The following is a 19,635-nucleotide window of genomic DNA, read 5'->3' as shown; positions in this document are numbered from 1 at the left end:
ACTGACTGTATTTTGATTCTCTTGATTCACATGAAAGGACTGTATTGTACATTTACGACGGTTCCTGAATGCACCTCGCAGCGACTGATGCACAGTCAGTTCACGGCACTCTGAAATGAATCTGCATCTTTGATGACAAGGAGTTGATCAAAACTTACTGAATGTGTCTGATGTTTCACCAAACTGGATTAAATCAAGCTGTAGATGCAGAGCTTTTTACGGTAACCACGGCAACAACGTCAAAATATCAAATAGTAAACAGACGCCCCTCAGTTGTGTCTTTGTCACTAACGCACACCGGGGGTAAAAATCATCAATGAAGATGAGACAGATGCATGGAGGTGAGGAGAGCTGGTTCATAAAGCACACCTGCTGCAGGTAGAGACCAAGCTAACACTGAGCCCCTCAATCTATAAATAATAACGTTGTCATCCTCACTTGTCCTGCCTGCTGTCTCCTCTTTTCACCCGTTCTCTGTGCGTGTTTTGTTGTTGAAAAGTGCCGATCAAGTGAGGACTTACGTTCATGTTCCAAGGAAGTCAAATTGATGACAAAACCGATGATATGCAGGGGCTGAGATTGAGGTAATTGGTCAAATTTTCGGGAAAGTTGCGGTGATTGTAAAAAATTGCAGGGCCGCGAAAAAATCCCACTGATTGGTTGAATTTGCGTTGATAGTTGCGATCGCGAAATCGCAACTTCCTGGAGGGACTGGAAAATGATTATATCAAGTAATGACAGAAAAACAGAAACACCTTCAAGAAGTTTTATTTTAGCACAATAAAGACAAGTCTGACCAATACAACACATTTTCAATGTATTATAAATATAAACAAGTGCTTCACAGCCGCTGTGAGGAACTTTCATGTTGTGTTGATTTTGGTAACCCACTGTGGGCAAAGATATAAATTGTATCTCTCTGCTGATCTTGTCTTTACATGCCATGGTGACGGTGTGGAAACGGAGCTGGGAAAGGACTCGGATGGTGATTGTGCTCAGTGAGTCGTGGACCACACTACCAACTCTGAAGACCTTTACATCGGCTGACTACAACACAAGATGGCCAGCTGTCATTTCGATTTGGAAAAAAAGGGTCAATTTGGTTTTGCATCATTACTACCCTGAACATTTAAAGGCCCCTCAGCATGCAAGACAACTAGAGACTACACTGATGAACTGAAAGAAAACTTCTATTGAATTATTGTAGCCTCTGTTTAACTCACACAGCTCAATGCACACATTGTATCCTATAACAACAACAACTATATAGATAAACAAAAATAACAATAAAGATCAATAAAGAACAGCAGAGCTCTGAGTTATTAAACACACAAAATCACTCATAAAACCCCAAACAGGTGAAATATAACATTAAGATAAATACAAAGTATATAAACAGAATGAATGTCTAAACATATTTTTCTGTATTTACATATTTATATATTTACATATTTACATATTTATATATTTACATATTTACAACAATAGGGCTCAGGCAGTCACTTTGGCTTTTCTGTGAGCCATCTGTTCTTTTCAGCGTCAAAAAAGCCAGACTGCTGAAACTCTGTCCAGTTCATCTCCTTGACCATACCCTGTGCCTTGTACAAGGAGAAAACTTTGGAGGGGCAGTAGATGTACTTCCCTGGCACCCCCGGGAAGTATGTATGTACATGAGGGCTGTCTGGACCCTGCTTTAATGGCTGGTGACAGGCCCTGCACAGGCGACCCACTGGCAGCTGCACTGCAGCCTTCCTCTTTGCCCTCTCCTCTGCCACCTTCTTCCATTCTGCCCCCCTCTGTTTGGCAGCCTCCAACTCCCGCTGAAAAAATGGAGAGGCAGCAAAGTCCTCAAAAGGCATTCTGGGATTATTTAGGCCCTGATCCCTGTAGGTCATATAGACCTTTGTGGAGCAATAGAAATATTTCACATTGCTGCCTTGGTAGAAGAAGTGGACTGAAGAGCCATCGCCAAGATATCTGGACTTTGGCTGACCACATGCCAAACAGTTCCTGGTCAACTTCTTCTTCTGCTGCTGTTGTTGTTGTTGTTGTTGTTGTTGTTGTTGTTGTTGTTGTTGTTGTTGATGCTGCTGCTGCTTGTCCAGAATCTCTGTCACTATCTTCTCCACTGCAGCCCGGCTCATTGACTCCTCCTGGGGGGAAGTCACAGGTGGAGGATTGAGAGTAGCTGGAGGAAGGATTGTGACAGGAACACTGACTGTTTGGCTGCCAGAGGTCAAACTCTGCCACAGCCTCTGAGTCTCCAGGACTTTCTCTGGGCTGGTGTTGAGAGAGGAGCTGGTGTTTTTTAGTTTGGCCAGATGCTTCACATATCTGGAGATATGCTGGCAGGTGGTAGGATGCAGAAGGCTGTTGGGGTCAGTGCATGCCCTGTGCACCATGGCAGCATAGTCTGCATCCACCTGCTTCAACAGGCCTTTTTCCCCGTGGTGCTTTATCAGGAGCTCATCGATGGCCGCTCTCATGGGCCCTGTCCACCGGCTGTGGTCCAGGACCTGAACCAGACCACCTGTCTTGATGGGACCAGTGCGGGTGGCCCGAGGAGAGGAGGAAACGGGTAGCAACGGCAAGCCTAAAAAATAAAGCATTAGTTTGTTAATATGTTACAGCAGAGTACTGTTGTTCAAAGTGATTATTATAATGTATGAAAAGTTAAACATGTTACATTTCTGAACTCAAAGATTCTTGAGGTTTTATAACCGTAATACAGAAGCTTTAACAGTTATTCTTTGTATTTCCTAAAAATACATTTAGGAAATGAATTCAACCAAACTGTTCACAGCTGATTTTAACTATCAGGTTTATGTGAGGAGGAGTAGTAGGTGGTAGTTTGAATGACCTGTGTCCATCAAAGCCAGTGTTTCTGCTTTGACTGAGGCAGACGAGGGTGAAGGCAGGGTGTGGGACACTGCGCCAGAGCTCAGCTGAGATGACAGGACCGGCACAGCTCCCACTGGATCCTCCTGCACGGTGCTACTGGTTTCCTGCATTGTGGCATTAAACAGAGCAAAGTTGAGTAAAGAAGTCTAAATATTAGTCATTAACTGAAAGTGAGTGAGTCATCTAGATTACCTGAGACTCTGTGGAGGCTTCAGCAGCAGAGGAGGGATGCACTTCATCCTGGGAAGAAGTCTGCTGCTGCTGCTGCTGCTGCTGCTGCTGCTGCTGCTGCTGCTGCTGCTGCTGCTGCGGCGGCTCCACGGCTACCGGAGCTAAAATGTTCTGAGGCTCCTTGTCAAAGCTCAGAACAACAGGACGGCAGCCTGGCTCCACATAGCGCAGCCCAAACCTCTCCCCTGTGTCCCTGGAGGTCACCTGGAGGACTGGGTATTTCGCCCTCCCTGTCACCTGCAAAGATGCTGTGTTCAGCTGGGCAAGTAACAGAGGGTCGAACACAGCAGGGAGCTCCACACCGGGTAGTTTCAGGTCCACCAGCCTCTGGAAGTTCCAGCGCGCCACTCCCGTCATGGCTTGGGCCTGAAACAGCTCACTGGACACCCGGTTGCCTGTCACCCACTGTGCCTGGTGAAAGTGGAACCCCTCCTGCTGAGACGTGCCTCTTACGGGGATCCAAACAGGTACAGCAGCTCCCTCACCCTTGGTGTAGTTGAGCTGCAGAGTGCCACCATACCTGTAAAGGATTCCCTCCCCAGCCTCTGGATCACTCAGGCAGCCTCTGAGGATGTGGATCCGCTGAATCCTCCACACTTTCAGCATGGAGGCTTTGAAGAGGAGCACATCGTTGGGATCCTTTGCCAGGAAGAAGTGTTGAAGGACGTCTTCAACCCTCTGCAGCAGCTCTCGGGGCTGTGGCACCTTCGTCCTGCAGTGCTCTCTGATGTGCTGCTTGGTGGGGTTAGCAGGAGAGATTCTGCAGAACGTGTACGCCTCCTTCAGCCGTTGAAGATCCTCCTGGTCCACAACGATGAAAGCTGCAGAGAGGAACTGGCAAAAGGAGCTGTACAGAGGATGGTGCTCAGAGACACACTCCCTGGTAAAACGCCGCATGCAGTGAAACAAGTCTAACTTGACAGTAATGCCAGTGTTAAACTTGCTCCTCGCAGCACAGACATTAGCCAGGTTTCCTGAGGTTGCCTCTGCCACTGTAGCCTCTGTTGTCCTCCAGCTGTCCCACGAGAGGTGCTCCCGAGCCCCAGAATCCAGGACCTTAAAGGCTGCACAGCAGTCCCTAAAACATTAAAAAGAAATGACATTGTGTGAAAAATATCTTTCGGTATTTTTTTAATAAAAAATGAGTCTCATACCGGTTTTGAAGTGTGTTACTGGACATGTTCTCTATTAAACATTTGTTCTGTGCTTTAGACTAAAAAAGGGTCAGTTAACTCAAACTGTTAACATCATTGTTACTGTAAATAAACTAAGTTGTAAAGTGAGTAAATTGAACTAATAACAATGAAACAGACCACAGAACACAAGTCACTGTTTAAACTCATGATTCCAGCTCGTTCTTCATACCTGTCCACCCACTGGTACTGGGCCTTGTCCACTCCAGCTGCAGCGTAGCGACGAGCCAGACCCTCATACATCGGGTGAAGTGACTGGTCGCACTCTGACTGCAGCATCACCCAGCTCAGGATCATCCAGTTCTCATTCATGATGGCGTAGGAAGACATTGTGCCGGTGGAGAGGGCGACCTTCCTAGCCACCTTGCGGGTGTGATCCGCCCTGAGCGCCTGTCCAAAGGTCCCCTGAAGCAGCAGAGTGAGGAGCTCCTCCTGCCGCTCATACTCGCTGACCAGGCAGTCCACCAGGTAGTGAGATGAGAGGGACACTCCGTTCCAGCCGTCGATGTCGGAGTACCCACCGAATGGAGCGGGAGTGTCCGCCTGTCTGAGGAGCCCAGAGATGGTCTTCTGACCGTAGACTCCTGCTTCAGCGTCCCTGATGTTCTGGACGCTGTGCAGGTAGGCCAGGTGAGCTCTCTCAAACTTCAGGTGGAGCGCCTCCGTCAGCTGCTTCGCCATGTCCTCTGGTGATCTGCCGCTGCGCCTCATCTCGTCCATCACAGACTTGCAGATGGCCTTTTTGAAGGTGAGGAGAGCTGGCACGATGTTGCTGATGCGCTTCGGTAGCTTCTCCAGCCATTGGGGCTTGTCAGCGTACCAGTACTTTTTGCAAGCTTTGCAGGTGAGCCGCGAAGCTAGGATGTAGTACTGGCCGCTGACGCCGATGATCACTCTTGGCCGCCCAACGCCAGAGGAAGCTACCTGCGGAGTGGAACAACCATGGAGACAAGGCAGCTGATAGTTGTTCCTCAGCCTCTCCATGATCTGGTGCTCCGGCTTCCAGATGAAAAATGGATGCAGCTGAAAGTACTTGGGCGACGGCAGCTCATAGACTGAATCTATGAGCTCAGGCTGAGGTGGATGACGCCACAGAGACAGCATGTTCATGGCGTGCCGCACTGGACGTGAACCTGGCCAGAGCCCAAGTAATTCCATCTCAGCCTTCATCCATATTTTCTGCTGTTGGGAGCAGTTCCACCTAGCAACATCCTGATCATAGGAGGGGACGGGCGCTTCAGGCTGCTGGACTGGAGGTTCTGGACAGGACAGAGCTGTAAAACCCACAATAAGATACCACAGGACATCCTCAATAAAAGAAAAATAAAGAGAGCTCTGTGTTAATTACTACAATGATTTATACTGAGACTAAGAAAATCATACCTGGGTCATGGACGGTGTCTCCCTGTGCTCCAACAGGAGCCACGTTCTGTAAAGATGACTCTACAATAGTGGAACAAAACAGGTAGGACATGTGAGGTGTAATAATTAAAAACAAATAAGTGCTTCAGGTTTTTAATCATGAAGCATATGAGACATTAGAGTTTTTACCTCCAGGAAGAGACTCTTTAATCCCGAGCTGTGGAGCAATGGCAAGCAGCTGGGGCGGCACTGGTAATGGGACCTTGGCTGTATTCATGGGATTAAAAGAAAAGGGATCGTCACTCAAATCAAAAGCAATTCACACATCTGCATTTAAAAATGAGAAGAAAAGCAATGTAAATACCTTTTACCGGGGTGACATCTTTAGGGGAGTAACTGGCCTGAGCAGCTCTGGAGACTGTGGCCTCTGGCTGAGTCCTGCGTGCTGTTGGAACAAGTCTGTGTTATTTTATTCACAAAGTCAAGCTTGTTTAACTTCATGTTCTGTCTTTACCTGTTTCCTGTGTCACTAACTGACATTACAGATTGAAAATACACTATTGTAAACCGAATTCTTATTTATTAGAAACGGAGAAACATGATGCTTTTAAACATTGTAGGTGAAAACAGGTAGAGAACAGAAACACTATCAAAGTTCAGTCACTGTAACACCTCTCAATCAAGGATTTGGCTTGTAAACCTGTATCCAAGCTACATCTCAAAGCCTGATGGGTTTTTTTACATGCCACATCCTTGAATGACCTCATTCAAAACATGCAATAAAGAAAACACTTACCATCATTGCTGAAATGTTAAGTCCTTTGGTTAGTGGGAGAGCAAAAGAACACAATCATCATAACAGACCAGAACACGGCCAAAATAACAAACTAGTTGTAAGGACAAAGTGATGTCAGGAGAATCCTGTTGAATACAGAATTCTCCCTTCATTAGACAAAGGAAACCTGTTGCTGGAGGCACAGCTGTGGCCCTTGGGACTTCTGCTTGTGGCCCTGAAAGTAAAGGTGGCATTAAACTTGTATCATGTATGGTGAGAGAACAAAATAATTCTGCTATAATTTAGCTCCACCTACGTGGCTCAGTGAAATCCTTAGATGGGGACAGAGTGAGCATTTCCCTCTCCAGGTCCTCATCCTGCTCCATCACTAAAAGATCAACAACATTAAAGCTGTGTTAGAATCTTGAAATGTTTGAATAAAATTAGTGTTTACATATTTGTGAACTGACCCAGACTGCTGCATGGTGGTGTGGAGGCAGCAGAGACTGCTGGAGGTGTTCGGCAGGACTCGGCTTTCTTCTGCTTCTGGAGATAGGTCTGCAGATGGTGCATTTTGCTGTTGTTTACACAGCTACGACCTAAAATAAAGGCAGCGTAACCATCTGCTCTGCTCTCCCAGATCTGCCTCCAGGTATCCCTGGCCCTGGTTCCAAAGCCAACAGTGTTGTCATCCTCTGACGCCGCTGGTGGTACGGGCTTCCTGGAAAGTAGGTACTCCCTGAGATCCTCAACTTCCCGGAAGCTCCTGGCATATTCGAGGAACGACAACAGGCTGTCCTTGCTGTGGCCCTGAGCGCAGAAGGTCCCTGCCTGCTCCTCCTCTTCTACCTTGTTAAAGAGGTAGACGGTGTAGCCTACATCATTTTCAAGGAGCCACCTGTAGGATTTCCCCTTGTATTTTCCAAACTGGAGAACGTACTCCCCCATCACCTCCAGTTTGTCGGACACATCCCCTCCCCTCTGAAAAACCACAGTAAGGGCATTCGTCCTCACTAGGTCGTGCTTCTGAGGGGGGGACTTGTCCTGAAGGGCAGGATGTTTTTTTATTTTCATGGCCTCATCAGAGGGGTCCTGACGGAGATGACCTGATGGACCCTTCCTGAAGGACACTCTGACTCTTCCAGGGAAGAAGTCAACCATCCTCTTCATATTCTGTTCACAGCAACACACAAGTCATATGAAGTAACAATGATCATACTGTTGAATCATCTTGATCAAAACTGAAAATAACCAGCATATTCAATTACTAAGTAACAACACTAAATAACAACACCTGATCTAACAAACGTTATAGACAGACAGATACAGGCCTAAGATAGAAAGATTGATTCATAGATATACATACACAAACAGATAATGGAAAGTGTGATACCTAATAAATATAATTAAAAGTATTTCATGCTCATTCAACCTCATCCTACATGTACACTAACGCCTCCTGAAATATAACTGGATCTAAACATTCCCATTGACAAGTAATGAGCTAACACAATGATCGCACAAAGGCTTCAAACGTTATTCTGTTTTTTAATGAATCACGGTAAAAGAGTCAATAAGGTATGATTTTACAGTCAGGAGGAGAGACATTCATAAAGAATGAATGAACAGTTATTCCCGCCTCTCTCTCTCATTGATAAAATGAGCTTACATTAGCATTAAAGCTGACATACTGTAAACTTTACCTTAACATTCTCCATCTTTAAACTACTAGCCCGCTACCTGAGCTAACAGCCCCCCCGGTTCGTACCTGTCAAAACTACTTCATTAAACTATCATAAAACTGGTTTGTCAACATCACTCGGGGCCTATAAGTACTGTAAAAGTGAGCCACACTTACGTTTGATTGTTTGAACTCGTTGTCAAAGTCGTGAGAAAAAGCCACAATAAATGCTGTATAACAGTGTTGTTGTTTACCGCTGATGCTGTGACCCGTCACTCACTCAAAACCTTAAGAAACGGGGTTCTCTTAACTCTACCAAAAGGGGGAAACAGCGCCCCCCAAATCTCCATAGTGGTCAGAAATATATTACATCCGTAGTGATAAGAACTACCATAGAGAATGAATGGGAAAAGTTAAGGAAGTTAAGCTTTACTATTTGCGGCCCCCGCGCGAAAGGTCCCCGGTTCGAGACCGGGCGGAAACATGTTTTGTGTTTCTTACTCTAAATGTTAAAGGTTATGTTCTTACCTGTTTTAAATGTATGAGGCATCAGTGAAACAAAAAAAAACTCTCTCTTTGTGTTTTCATTTTATTCCCTTTGACCAGTTTCTATGTTCAGCCTCACATCACAGAGGCTGTGAGAAAAGGCACATTAAATGTTGACCTGTCACTTTTATTTGTTTTTTTTTCATGTGTTATTCTATTTCAGGGTTCTAAATTAACAACACACAGGATTGAGAGACTGGGTCTCTTTACATCTGTCAAAGGGGGAAACAGCGCCAAATCTCACATGTGGTCAAAAATATATTACATCCATAGTGATAAGAACTACCATAGAGAATGCATGGGAAAAGTTAAGGAAGTTAAGCTTTACTATGAGGGGGACCCGTCCGGTCCCCAGTTCGAAACAAAGCTGTGTTCACAAACTAAAGGACTAGTAATATCAGCAGAGCAATTGGTACTCAAGTTGTACACATGAGCAAAGCCAGGTACCTGCAACTGGATATTTGTAGAAACTGCTTTGGCCTTCCATTAGTCTTCCTCCCCACTGCAAGGAGCGATGTCTTCGTCCTCCAGCCCAAAAGGTTGTTCTTGTTGTTGCCAGGTGAAAACAGTAGCAGTCTGCACCCTGAATGGAGCCAAAAGGTTTGTTACGTGACCGTGTCGGGGTGCCGCGCCCTGTGACCGCACTGCCCATCTAGTCAGGATGGCCGAGCGGTCTAAGGCGCTGCGTTCAAGCTGGGGAACAATCGGCCATCTAAGAAGGGGGAGAAGGGGGGAGGAGGGGGGAGAAGAAAAAGGGAAGAAAAGAGAAGAAAAACGAGAAAAAGAGAAAGGAACGAAAAATTCGGCCGTTTCCCCGCAATTAAAGTGTTAAAAAGTGATTTCCTCGAAAACTAGTAAACTTTGATACTTTGTATGCGCCGCGTGCGGGATACGAACCGACGAACCTGAAGGAAGCTGAGACCGCAGTATGACTCTCTGCTGTGTGACGCACATTGCCTTATATGGACCTTGCTTTCGGGTCGAAGGGCAAAGGGGTTCCCCCATTCAGAAAATAGGTCACTGAGTGCGCGCAAGGAAACCTCATTAAATAATTACGTACAGCTGATGTTTTAGAAAGCATTATTATGTATCACTGTGATACGGAAGAGGATTAGAGGCACTGAAAAAATTATTAGTCAGAATTCTGACTTTAATCTCAGAATTCTGACTTTAATCTCAGAATTCTGACTTTAATTTAAAAGAAGAATTTAAAAAAAAATGTTGAACTTAATTTTTTTTTTCAGTGGCCCTAATCCTCTTCTTAACTGTGAATACAATTGTGAATACTTTTTAAAATTCTGAATATTTTCATTACAGTAAATAATTCATTTTTACTTCTTTCCTCTTTCTGCAGGAATGGAAGCTGCCTCATCACAAGACTTGAATAGCAGTTCCCCAACCCTAGACCTTCATAGAGGACTTTTTCTCATGTCTGCTGGAGACCACCTTCAACATGGAACTGAAAATGCCTCCTCTTAGCATCTTTATTTTTCTGTGTCAAAGCAGATTATTTTGCATGTTTTATCTTCAGACTATTTACCCGTAAATTATGCACCATGTTACTGTTGGTGATTGTTGTAAACATCATTGTCAATGTTTTTTTGTGTTGTTTACTTCAATTTTCAATAAAGACACATTTTCTGTAGTTGTGTTTGTTTGTAGAAAATATAACAATTTATTGCACACTATCATAACTTACAAAACAACAAAAATAAACATAAATACTTACAACTATATACAATTTTTACAGTTTTAATTTAGTGTGCCATTTTAGTTATTATTTACAAGATCAGCCTACTTCTGGAATTTCTTCCTCATTTCCTCCAGCCACTGCTGTTTGGTGAGGGTCTCAAACTCAGGGCAGTACACTTTGCCATAGTACTGGCTGTGGCCAGTTTCGGCATTCCTGAACTGGCCACACTTATTGCAGGTGTTAGCCTCCACCGTCCTCCTGTATGGCCTCTTGGGTGGGGCTTCTTCTTGGCTTGTAGCTGCACCTGTCTGAGGGAAAACTGCCACAGGATATATAACTGGCACTTGTATTAGTCTGACATTTTGTCCAGGTGGAGAGACAAACTGGGTTGTCAGACTGGGTGCTGGTGCTGGGGGGCCGGCAAACAGAGGCCTCTTGCCCGGTGTTTTCGGTAAGATGGTGCGGGGGACCTGACTAGGACCCCTCTGCCTCTGCTGTGCCTGACCAGCTGTGCTCTCTGGCAGCCAGTACTGGTGCTCCTGCTGCGCTGGTGCAGGCTGAGCAGCTAGCACTCTTGCCTCCTGAAGAGGCTCTGCAGATTCAGAGATGGCTGGAGGTAGGACGGCACCCTGAAGCAGCACAGACAGTTCCTGTCTCTTCTGCCTGGAGTTGAACCACTGGATCAGGGTGTTCTGGTTGACCTCCACCAGCTGAATGGCTGTCTGCTGCATCACCAGAGAGTTCCCTAGCACCAGCTGCCTTATCCTGTGGTAATCCCTCAAGATAAGGGACCACCTCGAGACAGCTGTCTTCCCTCTCCTCACTGGGCCTTGGTGAATGCTGCAGAGTCGAATGAAAATGTTCTCCACCAACCGACAGCAGTTAGGCCACTGAGCAGGCGCGCTACTTGCACCTAACAGGCAGCGGGCAGTGCTCTCCACACCAGGCGTGGTTGAGGGCTTCTTCGGTGTTCTGAACCTTCCAGTCAGGAGCCTGTCCTGGTGTCGAGCAGCATATACCACCCGCTGCCTGTCCCGCTCGTTGAGGCTGTCCCACAGGCCTTTGATGGTGCTGGCCTGCTGGTTGGTGAGACACAGGGACGTCTGACTCCGAAGCTCCACCAAAAACTCAGCGAGTCTGTCCACGTTCTGGTAGCCAGGGACATTCTGCTCGTCCACAGCCTGTTCAAAATATGAAATATTTTTGAAAGTATTAATGTAAATCCTTCAATTACAGGGACCTTTACCGACACATTTATGTTGTTCTTCATTGAATGAAATATAGGTGCATAACTTTTAACACACTGACACTTACCACATCATCATCATGAGGCTGCATATCAACTCCAGTCTCAGAGGATGAAGTTGAGACCAGAGATGACGAAGCAGAGGCTACTGCAGATGGGCCAGGAGCTAGTGATGCACAATATGAAAAAAACAGCCATCAATATTACAAATTTAACAACTGTGATATGCTGCAAAAATAGTGAGGAATCATTATCATGATTGCAACATAATTCTTATTTTCACTGCACTGCACCTAGCCATATCATAATTTCAATAATACTAAGATTTATTTTTTAAGCCTTACAGGGAGCTATGGCCAGTGGGCTGGGAGCTGTCCCGAAGGAGGTGCTAGGAGCTGGGATGAAGGAGGTGCTCGAAGCTTGGCTGGAGGAACTGCAAGGAGCTGTTGTGGAGGAGGTGAGCTGAGCTGTGGACACACTAGAGCTCAGGCCAGGAGTCAGAGTGGCAGGGGCATGGAGAGCTTCCTGGTCCAGCACTGTTGGGTCCTCTGCTGCTTCGGCAAACCCCTCATCTTCCTCCTCATTGTCCTCCACATTATGCTCCTCCACCATCTGAGCAGTCTCCTCCGAATCAGGGTGCATATCCTGCAGTGCCTGACCAGTCTGCCGGAACAGATACTGCAGCCCTATGAGCTCTCCTGAAACAACAGAGGTAAGATGGATCATTAACAAAGTTGTGCAAATTATTTTTTTCATAATGAGTTGAATTTTGAATTTATTAAAATAATGCTAACCAGTGTAAGGGGAGGGTGGACAGAACTCTGGGACCACCTTCCTGCCAAACAGCTTCTCATAGTTCCTGTTCACACAGTGAAGCAGGTCACCCGAGTAGCTGCGGAAAGCAGATGGTCCAGCCGACAGGGCAGCACTACCACGGTCCTGGTTCCACCTATGGAGTCCTTCAAGCAAGTAAACCTGAAAATTCAGGCTGTTGGCACTGGTTCCTAGAAGTAAATAAGTAAGTAAGTAGGTAAGTAAGTAAGTAAGTAACATTTTGTTTAAACAGCACTTCTTAAAACACTTGGTAATAAAATACATTAATGACTATTACAATTTGTGCTATTGCTGGACTAAATAACACATTAACAAACATACTGTATATTACAGACACAAACCTGGGATGAAGCGGTTGAGGTGCAAATGAAAGGACTCCAAAGATGTAGAGCCCCTGGCGCACCTGAATGTGGGCAACCGCACACCTCCCTTAGTGAGCTCCCCTGTTTTTGTGTAGAGAGACACACCTGGCGGGTCCTGGATGCATTTGATGTGCTTGCTTTGGACATGCCAGATGTGCTCCATCCTGTCCATGTCAAACAGGGGAACTCCAAGAGAGTCGTTGCCACTGGTCCCCGTCAGCCCCTGCAGCAGCTCCTCCAGCATCTGGGTGGTGGCCTCTTCACCCCGGGTTCTCCTCCGACAATGGAGGGCCAGCTCCCCCCTGGACAGATGCCTGTTGATGTCCTGATCTGTGACTGCCATGCCCTGGGACTGAAGCTGCTGTTTTTTTGCTTCGCGCAACAGAGCTAAATCAGCTGCATCCCACTCAAATATGCACGCTGACAGGCGTGACATAAAGACCGGGTACAACTGATGAGCATCTGTTGCGCATCCCAGGGCAATTCTGCGCATGAAGTGCCAGATATCGAGCCTGACGATGAGGTCAGGCCACCCACCGAATCTGGCCTCCAGCTTGGTCTCCCCAGCGTTGGAGCAGCAGCCACAGTCCACATACAGGGCAACAGGGGGATGGACACCAGCTTTCTGGTAACGCTGTACCAGGTCTGCTGCCATCATGTCCAGGCCAGCTCCCTCCTGAGCGGTCAGCACACTGATCAGAATCTGACCATGCTCATTCCCCACGGAGGTGAGCCAGAGAGCTGTCCCTTTAGCCGTGCCGGCAAGCTTCTTGGTGATCTGAAGGAAAAAAAAGAAGTAAAAAAGTGATTATTTTCATGAATATTAATTTACTGTGAGTAGTTAATAATATCAGTTTCTGTATTAAAGAATGTGAAAACAATTTAAACCTTTTTGGTCGAGTCCATCTTTAAAATTGTGCCAAAGGTGGATGTTATCCTGGCCTTGATGTCCTCGAGCCTTGTCAAGATGTCCTGGCTGTAGACAGACAGGAGCCACTTGCAGCTTGGCACCACAGAAGGCTCAGGGGGCTCAGGGAAAGTCATGGGCAGCAGTCCGGGGCGCTGCTGAAAGTCCACACACTCTGTGGTGTACCTGGCAACCCGATGCAGCCACTCCTCAGAGTGGTTTTCCATCAGCTGCTTAACAACCCGTGTTGGACTGTTACCCAGACCTCTCTCCCGCAGGAAGCGGATCACCCGGATGTCACAGGCATATCTAAGTCAAAGACAGGTGTATCAGTGGAATTGTTTTACATAATTCTGTTGACAAGGCAAGAGAGAAAAGATTTAATACTTACTTCTGGGTCAGGATCACCCGGAATTCAGACCTGTGAGCCAAGTCCAGCTGCCTGAGGACAGTTTGGCTCCAAGACACGTGGGTGGCTCTACATTTGGTGCAGGTCAGTGTCTCTGTCACCATGTTGTAGGTCCTGTCCACGTCAAGGACCCGCCGTGCCCTCTTATGCAGCCCTGCTCCTGTGAGTTGGTGCTGTTGACAGGCTGCATTAGGACAGACCACTTTCACCTTCCACAACTTGTATGGCATCCATACAAACAGTGGATGGGCAAAGAAGCGGTCTGGTGCTGGAGCCTGGTTGTACAGGTGACTCGGCTGAGGTGGAAAGTGCCACAGCTTCAGATGGTCCTGAAGCTGCAGTCTCCCTTTTGGCCCCGTCCTCAGGATAGATTTTTCAATCCATTTGTGGTCTTCGGGCGGCAAACCTTCTGACCACAAACGGGGCAGGGGGGAGGTTGAAGCTGGTGCTTCTGTCCTAGTGTCAGCAGCAGACTTTAAAATAAAAAAAGCAGAATATAGTTTATATTGGTTTAAGAGACTCCTGATGTAAATGATGTAAAAATGTTAAATTACTTACAGACACAGTGGCAACCACAGCTGCTGGACTGGGGACAGGTGCTGGACTGGGGACAGGTGCTGGACTGGGGACAGGTGCTGGACTGGGGACAGGTGCTGGCGCCTGGCTCTCTGCTTGAGAAGTTGAAGCCTTGAGACACACAGCAGGAGTTATATTCAGATTAGTAAAAACTACAAGCAATTCACCACAGCATTAAATCTGTGAAATTATACAAGCACTCCATATAAAAAACTATAATGATATTGTTACTGCTTTAAAATGTAATTTCCGCTCAAGTGGATTTAAAGGTTTTTAATATCTTTATAAAAAGTTTGTATAATAACACCTTTACAACAGTAAGTATAATCTTTATTACTCACTGAGACAGGAGTGCTGGAAGGAGCACTGGTACTTTCCTCAGCAGGGTCTGTGACTGTGATTTGGGTCTGTAAAGCATTCAGTATTAGTTACTTACCACAATTATGTCTCAAGCTTAAACGTTGCATAAAATCTTTATTTACCTTGGTTACTCTTCTGGCTTTGCTAAGATTTGGTTTTGCAGCAGCAACATGCGCTCCACCAAATCTTGGCTTAGTAAACTGAAAGACAACAAAGCAGAGGGCTTTGTCAGGGCTAAGTTGAGGACTTTATAGTCAAACTATCGTCCAATATACATAAAGGTAAATATTGTGTTCATAGCAGGGGTCAGTTTATGCATTGTATTAATTGTCTGATTACCATTGCCAAACTCAAAATGGGTCGTGTCTTTTGGCCCTCAGGTCTCAGTCCTGGTACTACTGGAGCACTCTGGGCTGGACTGGATGGTGGAGCCTGTTGAACAGCTACGGAACCCACCAGAGGACCAGCTGCTACCCTCTGGACAGGGTCCCCTGCTGCTGCAATCTGTTGCCCCACAGGGCCTTGGACTTGACCCACAGCTGCAGCTGGTTGCCCTCCAGTCCGCGGAGCAACACTTGGTGTGGATGGCTGTTATTCCAAGACAGAGTAGACACAGTTTTAATTGTTGTAGCGACATACATAAACAAACACTGTCTCAGATAAACACTCTCAATAGTTTTACCTTTGGTTGATGAAATCTACATTGGCACTTCCTCTCTTGCCCAAACAATGACCTCTGTCCATGAGTCTGCATCGGACATTTCTCAATCTACAAGCAATAATCACACATTTGATTGACTATGGAATAATCATCACAGTGTATAGCTTATGGATCTGATAGAAAGTTTGCCAATTTTATATTAGTTAACTAATGAACCTTATTTTGTATTTGTTACAAGTTATGGGTAAAATGTATAGGAAGAGTAAATTGTATACTGGTCCATAAATAAACTCATACCCTCTGATACAGCTCAAACCATTTCTTCTGCCTGGGAGCAGGTCTGTTGCCTTCACCTGCAGGCCAGGACCCAGTGCTGGCAAACCTTCTCAGACGGGACATCCACTCTGAGTCGGACATTGCCTTGTGCGATTTTGTCTTGGAAGACATTGCCTATTTTTAACATGAATGCAGATATTAAAACATAAAAACAGTAATATACAGTAATTGCTTTATATTAAATCGGGTGCATTGGCTTTGTACTGTTGTAATACAACAATTAGAAAAAAACTTAACTAAGTCACATAATACATATTGGTAGAGTTTTAAACACATGAATTAACAGGATTTATAACATGTATGTATATATGTATGTAACATTACAATGTTGGGTGAACTCTTTCAGGAGTTAGAAAGGTAGTAATAGAAAGCTGGGTAACTCATAGACTGGACCACTATCTTGTGTAGTAGGCATTGACTGTATAAAATGGTAGTAGCCCACTTACGTCGGGGAGTCTTAAAATGGTTGTCAGTGTAACAGAAAACACTGCAACTTATTCGACGTTTAATTAAGACTCAAAGCTCATTCATTTACAGTAGGCTATTTGCACTATGTATACATTCTCATAGTGTTGGGTGATATATTTCTTCAATTCTAAAGCTGGTCGTAAATGGTGCACTGACTTCTTTATTGAAAGTAACGCTGTGAAATGTCTAGTACAGAGAAATGTTGGACGGTAATCGACTTTCTATCAATATAACAGAGGGAACACAGTACAATGGACAGTTTCCAAACATTAACCTGATGTTTATGAAGACAAATGATACACTGATGCCTTTATTATGTTAAACAAGGCAGAACTGTCAGAGAACTGCGGTGGTAACGGGGCCTATGAATGGGACAGTACTGCTGCGGTAACAGTGCTACTTGCTACCATTACAAGAAGAATAAGATATATATTGCCTAAACACATTGTTTTTCACTCATAAGATCAAAACCGATTGTCGCAATCAAACAACTATATGTTAAGATGAAGTTCTACATTGTTCCATTTTTTCTTGTTGTTACACCGATACAGCCGGCTAATGACAACACTAATAAATGTCGGCCGCTGGATCGATTAAACTTCCAGTCAAAGTTCGCTAAATAAGTCAATGTGACGGTGGGTATACATACAAGAGGTACAATCATTTATTTTTCCTCTTAAAATGTGTTACACGACACTTTGTTGACGGATACTCACCATTTCGATACATGTAGCGAGTGGAAAATTTCGGACGTAATGACAGTGACCCGAAATGGCGAAAGGATACCCTCGCCCCGCCTCCCTCGGCTCTAACATTGCTGCGCTGTCATTGGTCAAATGTTGAACGCTGGGAAGAATTCGCCAACGCGATTGGTCCAGAATGTTGGAGAATGTTGGAGAATGTTGGAATAGCGAGATGCCATTGGCCGTAATCTTCAACATTACAGAATTCTAAACAGACGATCCAGCGGCTGCTGGCGTTCAGGTCGCAGTCTCCCCTGGAGGCGTGGGTTCGAATCCCACTTCTGACAAGGCGTGCTTTTCCCTGCCACTGTTGTCTGCCACATGATGCTGACAGAGATTACTCATCAAGTCTTTACACGGCAGGCGGCATGAAGACAATAAAACACTGTGCTCGTAGTACGGCGGGCGTGCCTGACACGCTAAACTGAGACGGTGCCGTTTGTGTGGCCTCTGACTCCTGCTTTTTGCACGTGTTGCTCTCAGCAAAGAATGAACATGCTGCTCTCAGCCTCAGCCCTCGTAGCTGACCACGTTACTTTAGACAGCCAGTTAAAGTTGCTTTTTCATGCGGTCGTCTGTTTCACTGGTATTTCTTAGTGCCTACCGTCTCTTGTTGTGTGCACAGTAACAACCATACATGTTGATGGCATGTAAGACCGTGTTCGACAGCTGTCTCTGGAAGCCATGCGACGGTGCCATGGTGTAATGGTTAGCACTCTGGACTCTGAATCCAGCGATCCGAGTTCAAATCTCGGTGGGACCTGCTTTTGAGGTGTCGCAGGTGCCTTGCGACTGGTCGGACGGCAAGCAACACAGGTGCCCAGCACCAGTGAGCCCTTGAACAATCCAAGGGTTATCGGGTCAGCCGATCCTCCTGAAAGGTTCAGAGGCCACTGTAAATTCCGGCTCGTACTAACCATCAAATGGAACTGTAGTCGCTCTTAACAGCGCATGCATGCCCTACTGATGTAAAGCATAGTGTACACATTGGACTGGAATTTGCTGATGAAGGCAAAAGGCAGGGATGAACCAATGAACTCATCCTGCTTTACTTACGGTACATTGATGACTGCTTGGTTGGCAATTTGATTTAGATTGCCTCCATTGTAGTAGGGAAGGTTAACCCTTCCTCAGCTCACCTCGGCTGGAGAGCAGCACGAGCTTGAAGCCCCTGTCCTTGTGGGTAAAACAATTAGCTGCTGGTAGGAAGCATAAGTCTCCCCGTCGGGGAATCGAACCTTTGTCTCCCACGCGGGTCCCCCTCATAGTAAAGCTTAACTTCCTTAACTTTTCCCATTCATTCTCTATGGTAGTTCTTATCACTACGGATGTAATATATTTTTGACCACATGTGAGATTTGGCGCTGTTTCCCCTTTCACAGATGTAAAGAGACCTAGTCTCTCAATCCTGTGTGTTGTCAATTTAGAACCCTGAAATAGAATAACACATGAAACTGGTCAAAGGGAATAAAATGAAAACACAAAGACAGAGGGTTTTTTTTTGTTTCACTGATGCCTCATACATTTAAAACAGGTAAGAACATAACCTTTAACATTTAGAGTAAGAAACACAAAACATGTTTCCGCCCGGTCTCGAACCGGGGACCTTTCGCGTGTTAGGCGAACGTGATAACCACTACACTACGGAAACTGATGGTGCAGACAGTGACGTCATTTATTTCAGTTCTTGACCTGAAACCACAAACAAGGTTAGAAACCACTTGACTTAAGGTGCTAATCACAACCGAAACTGATGTTAGATGGACTTAATCTGACAGATAAGAGATGTAACAATGAGCGTAGTACAGATATTTCAAAGGAACAATCAGTTTGTTCAAAGAGGATTTTTTTTTCTGGAGATCTAAGATTGAGAACATAAAGTGGAGCTGTCGAGCTATCAGGAACACAGTTTTAACTCAAACACAAGCCGTCGTTCATTATTTATACGTGTTCTGTTTTTAAAGTTTATTTTCTTTATCTTATTCAGGGTTTAATGACAGGACAGCTCATAAATATTGTGCTACCTAAATATAATTATTTCTAATGTACTTTTATATCATTATTGTTATTCTAGACACCACGACATATCACTCATGTGAGTTAAACCTACTTAGCATAGACCTGATTGTGTTTCTGAATTAACACTCAGGTAGAAACTGGGTCTCTTTACATCTGTCAAAGGGGGAAACAGCACCAAATCTCACCTGTGGTCAAAAATATATTACATCTGTAGTGATAAGAACTACCATAGAGAATGAATGGGAAAAGTTAAGGGAGTTAAGCTTTACTATGAGGGGGACCCGCGCGGGAGGTCCACGGTTCGAAACTGGGCGGAAACATGTTTTGTGTTT

At 45.4% G+C, this 19,635-nt stretch overlaps 2 protein-coding genes, 2 long non-coding RNA genes and 2 other non-coding genes across 6 annotated transcripts; 2 read left to right on the top strand and 4 right to left on the bottom strand.

The window, feature by feature from the left end:
• Nucleotides 1-1,354: 1,354 nt before the first annotated feature.
• LOC117805463 lies at nucleotides 1,355-8,615 on the bottom strand. Its single transcript, XM_034674193.1, has 11 exons — nucleotides 8,321-8,615; nucleotides 6,933-7,635; nucleotides 6,779-6,850; nucleotides 6,650-6,697; nucleotides 6,052-6,132; nucleotides 5,877-5,954; nucleotides 5,709-5,768; nucleotides 4,498-5,599; nucleotides 3,094-4,210; nucleotides 2,861-3,005; nucleotides 1,355-2,593 (listed from the first exon to the last, which is right to left on the bottom strand). The coding sequence occupies exons 2-11, from the start codon at nucleotides 7,630-7,632 to the stop codon at nucleotides 1,500-1,502; spliced, it is 4,497 nt and encodes a 1,498-aa protein (XP_034530084.1). The 5' UTR covers nucleotides 7,633-7,635; nucleotides 8,321-8,615; the 3' UTR covers nucleotides 1,355-1,499.
• Nucleotides 8,616-9,159: 544 nt separating this feature from the next.
• On the top strand, nucleotides 9,160-10,334 carry LOC117804859. Its single transcript, XR_004629275.1, has 2 exons — nucleotides 9,160-9,289; nucleotides 10,044-10,334. It is a non-coding gene; the product is annotated as an uncharacterized LOC117804859 (long non-coding RNA).
• A 1-nt stretch (nucleotide 10,335) lies between these two features.
• LOC117804842 lies at nucleotides 10,336-15,660 on the bottom strand. Its single transcript, XM_034673259.1, has 11 exons — nucleotides 15,416-15,660; nucleotides 15,199-15,276; nucleotides 15,058-15,123; nucleotides 14,699-14,827; nucleotides 14,123-14,613; nucleotides 13,713-14,040; nucleotides 12,804-13,602; nucleotides 12,423-12,632; nucleotides 11,973-12,326; nucleotides 11,697-11,794; nucleotides 10,336-11,563 (listed from the first exon to the last, which is right to left on the bottom strand). The coding sequence occupies exons 1-11, from the start codon at nucleotides 15,416-15,418 to the stop codon at nucleotides 10,484-10,486; spliced, it is 3,636 nt and encodes a 1,211-aa protein (XP_034529150.1). The 5' UTR covers nucleotides 15,419-15,660; the 3' UTR covers nucleotides 10,336-10,483.
• A 120-nt stretch (nucleotides 15,661-15,780) lies between these two features.
• On the bottom strand, nucleotides 15,781-18,516 carry LOC117804853. Its single transcript, XR_004629270.1, has 3 exons — nucleotides 17,258-18,516; nucleotides 16,035-16,187; nucleotides 15,781-15,845 (listed from the first exon to the last, which is right to left on the bottom strand). It is a non-coding gene; the product is annotated as an uncharacterized LOC117804853 (long non-coding RNA).
• Nucleotides 17,976-18,047, top strand: trnaq-cug. Its single transcript has one exon. It is a non-coding gene; the product is annotated as a tRNA-Gln (tRNA).
• Nucleotides 18,517-18,862: 346 nt separating the features above from the next.
• Nucleotides 18,863-18,935, bottom strand: trnav-aac. Its single transcript has one exon. It is a non-coding gene; the product is annotated as a tRNA-Val (tRNA).
• Nucleotides 18,936-19,635: the final 700 nt, after the last annotated feature.

The sequence above is a fragment of the Notolabrus celidotus genome, chromosome 21, assembly GCF_009762535.1.
Source record: "Notolabrus celidotus isolate fNotCel1 chromosome 21, fNotCel1.pri, whole genome shotgun sequence".
In the NCBI taxonomy this organism is placed as follows: Eukaryota; Metazoa; Chordata; class Actinopteri; order Labriformes; family Labridae; genus Notolabrus; species Notolabrus celidotus.
The sequence above is the reverse complement of the archived record's forward strand: the minus strand, read 5'-3'. Positions and strand labels throughout refer to the sequence as shown.

What these genes read in the sequence shown, in the direction of transcription:
- LOC117805463 (XM_034674193.1), bottom strand. Translation starts at nt 7,632, where the DNA reads ATGAAGAGGATGGTTGACTTCTTCCCTGGAAGAGTCAGAGTGTCCTTC. An exon ending in TAAAGAGTCTCTTCCTGGAG is followed by an intron (nt 5,769 to 5,876) that starts GTAAAAACTCTA and finishes CCACTATTGTAG; the next exon opens with AGTCATCTTTACAGAACGTG. An exon ending in AAGCCTCCACAGAGTCTCAG is followed by an intron (nt 3,006 to 3,093) that starts GTAATCTAGATG and finishes GCCACAATGCAG; the next exon opens with GAAACCAGTAGCACCGTGCA.
- LOC117804842 (XM_034673259.1), bottom strand. An exon ending in CCTCAACCGCTTCATCCCAG is followed by an intron (nt 12,633 to 12,803) that starts GTTTGTGTCTGT and finishes ATTTACTTCTAG; the next exon opens with GAACCAGTGCCAACAGCCTG. An exon ending in AGCCTCATGATGATGATGTG is followed by an intron (nt 11,564 to 11,696) that starts GTAAGTGTCAGT and finishes TATTTTGAACAG; the next exon opens with GCTGTGGACGAGCAGAATGT.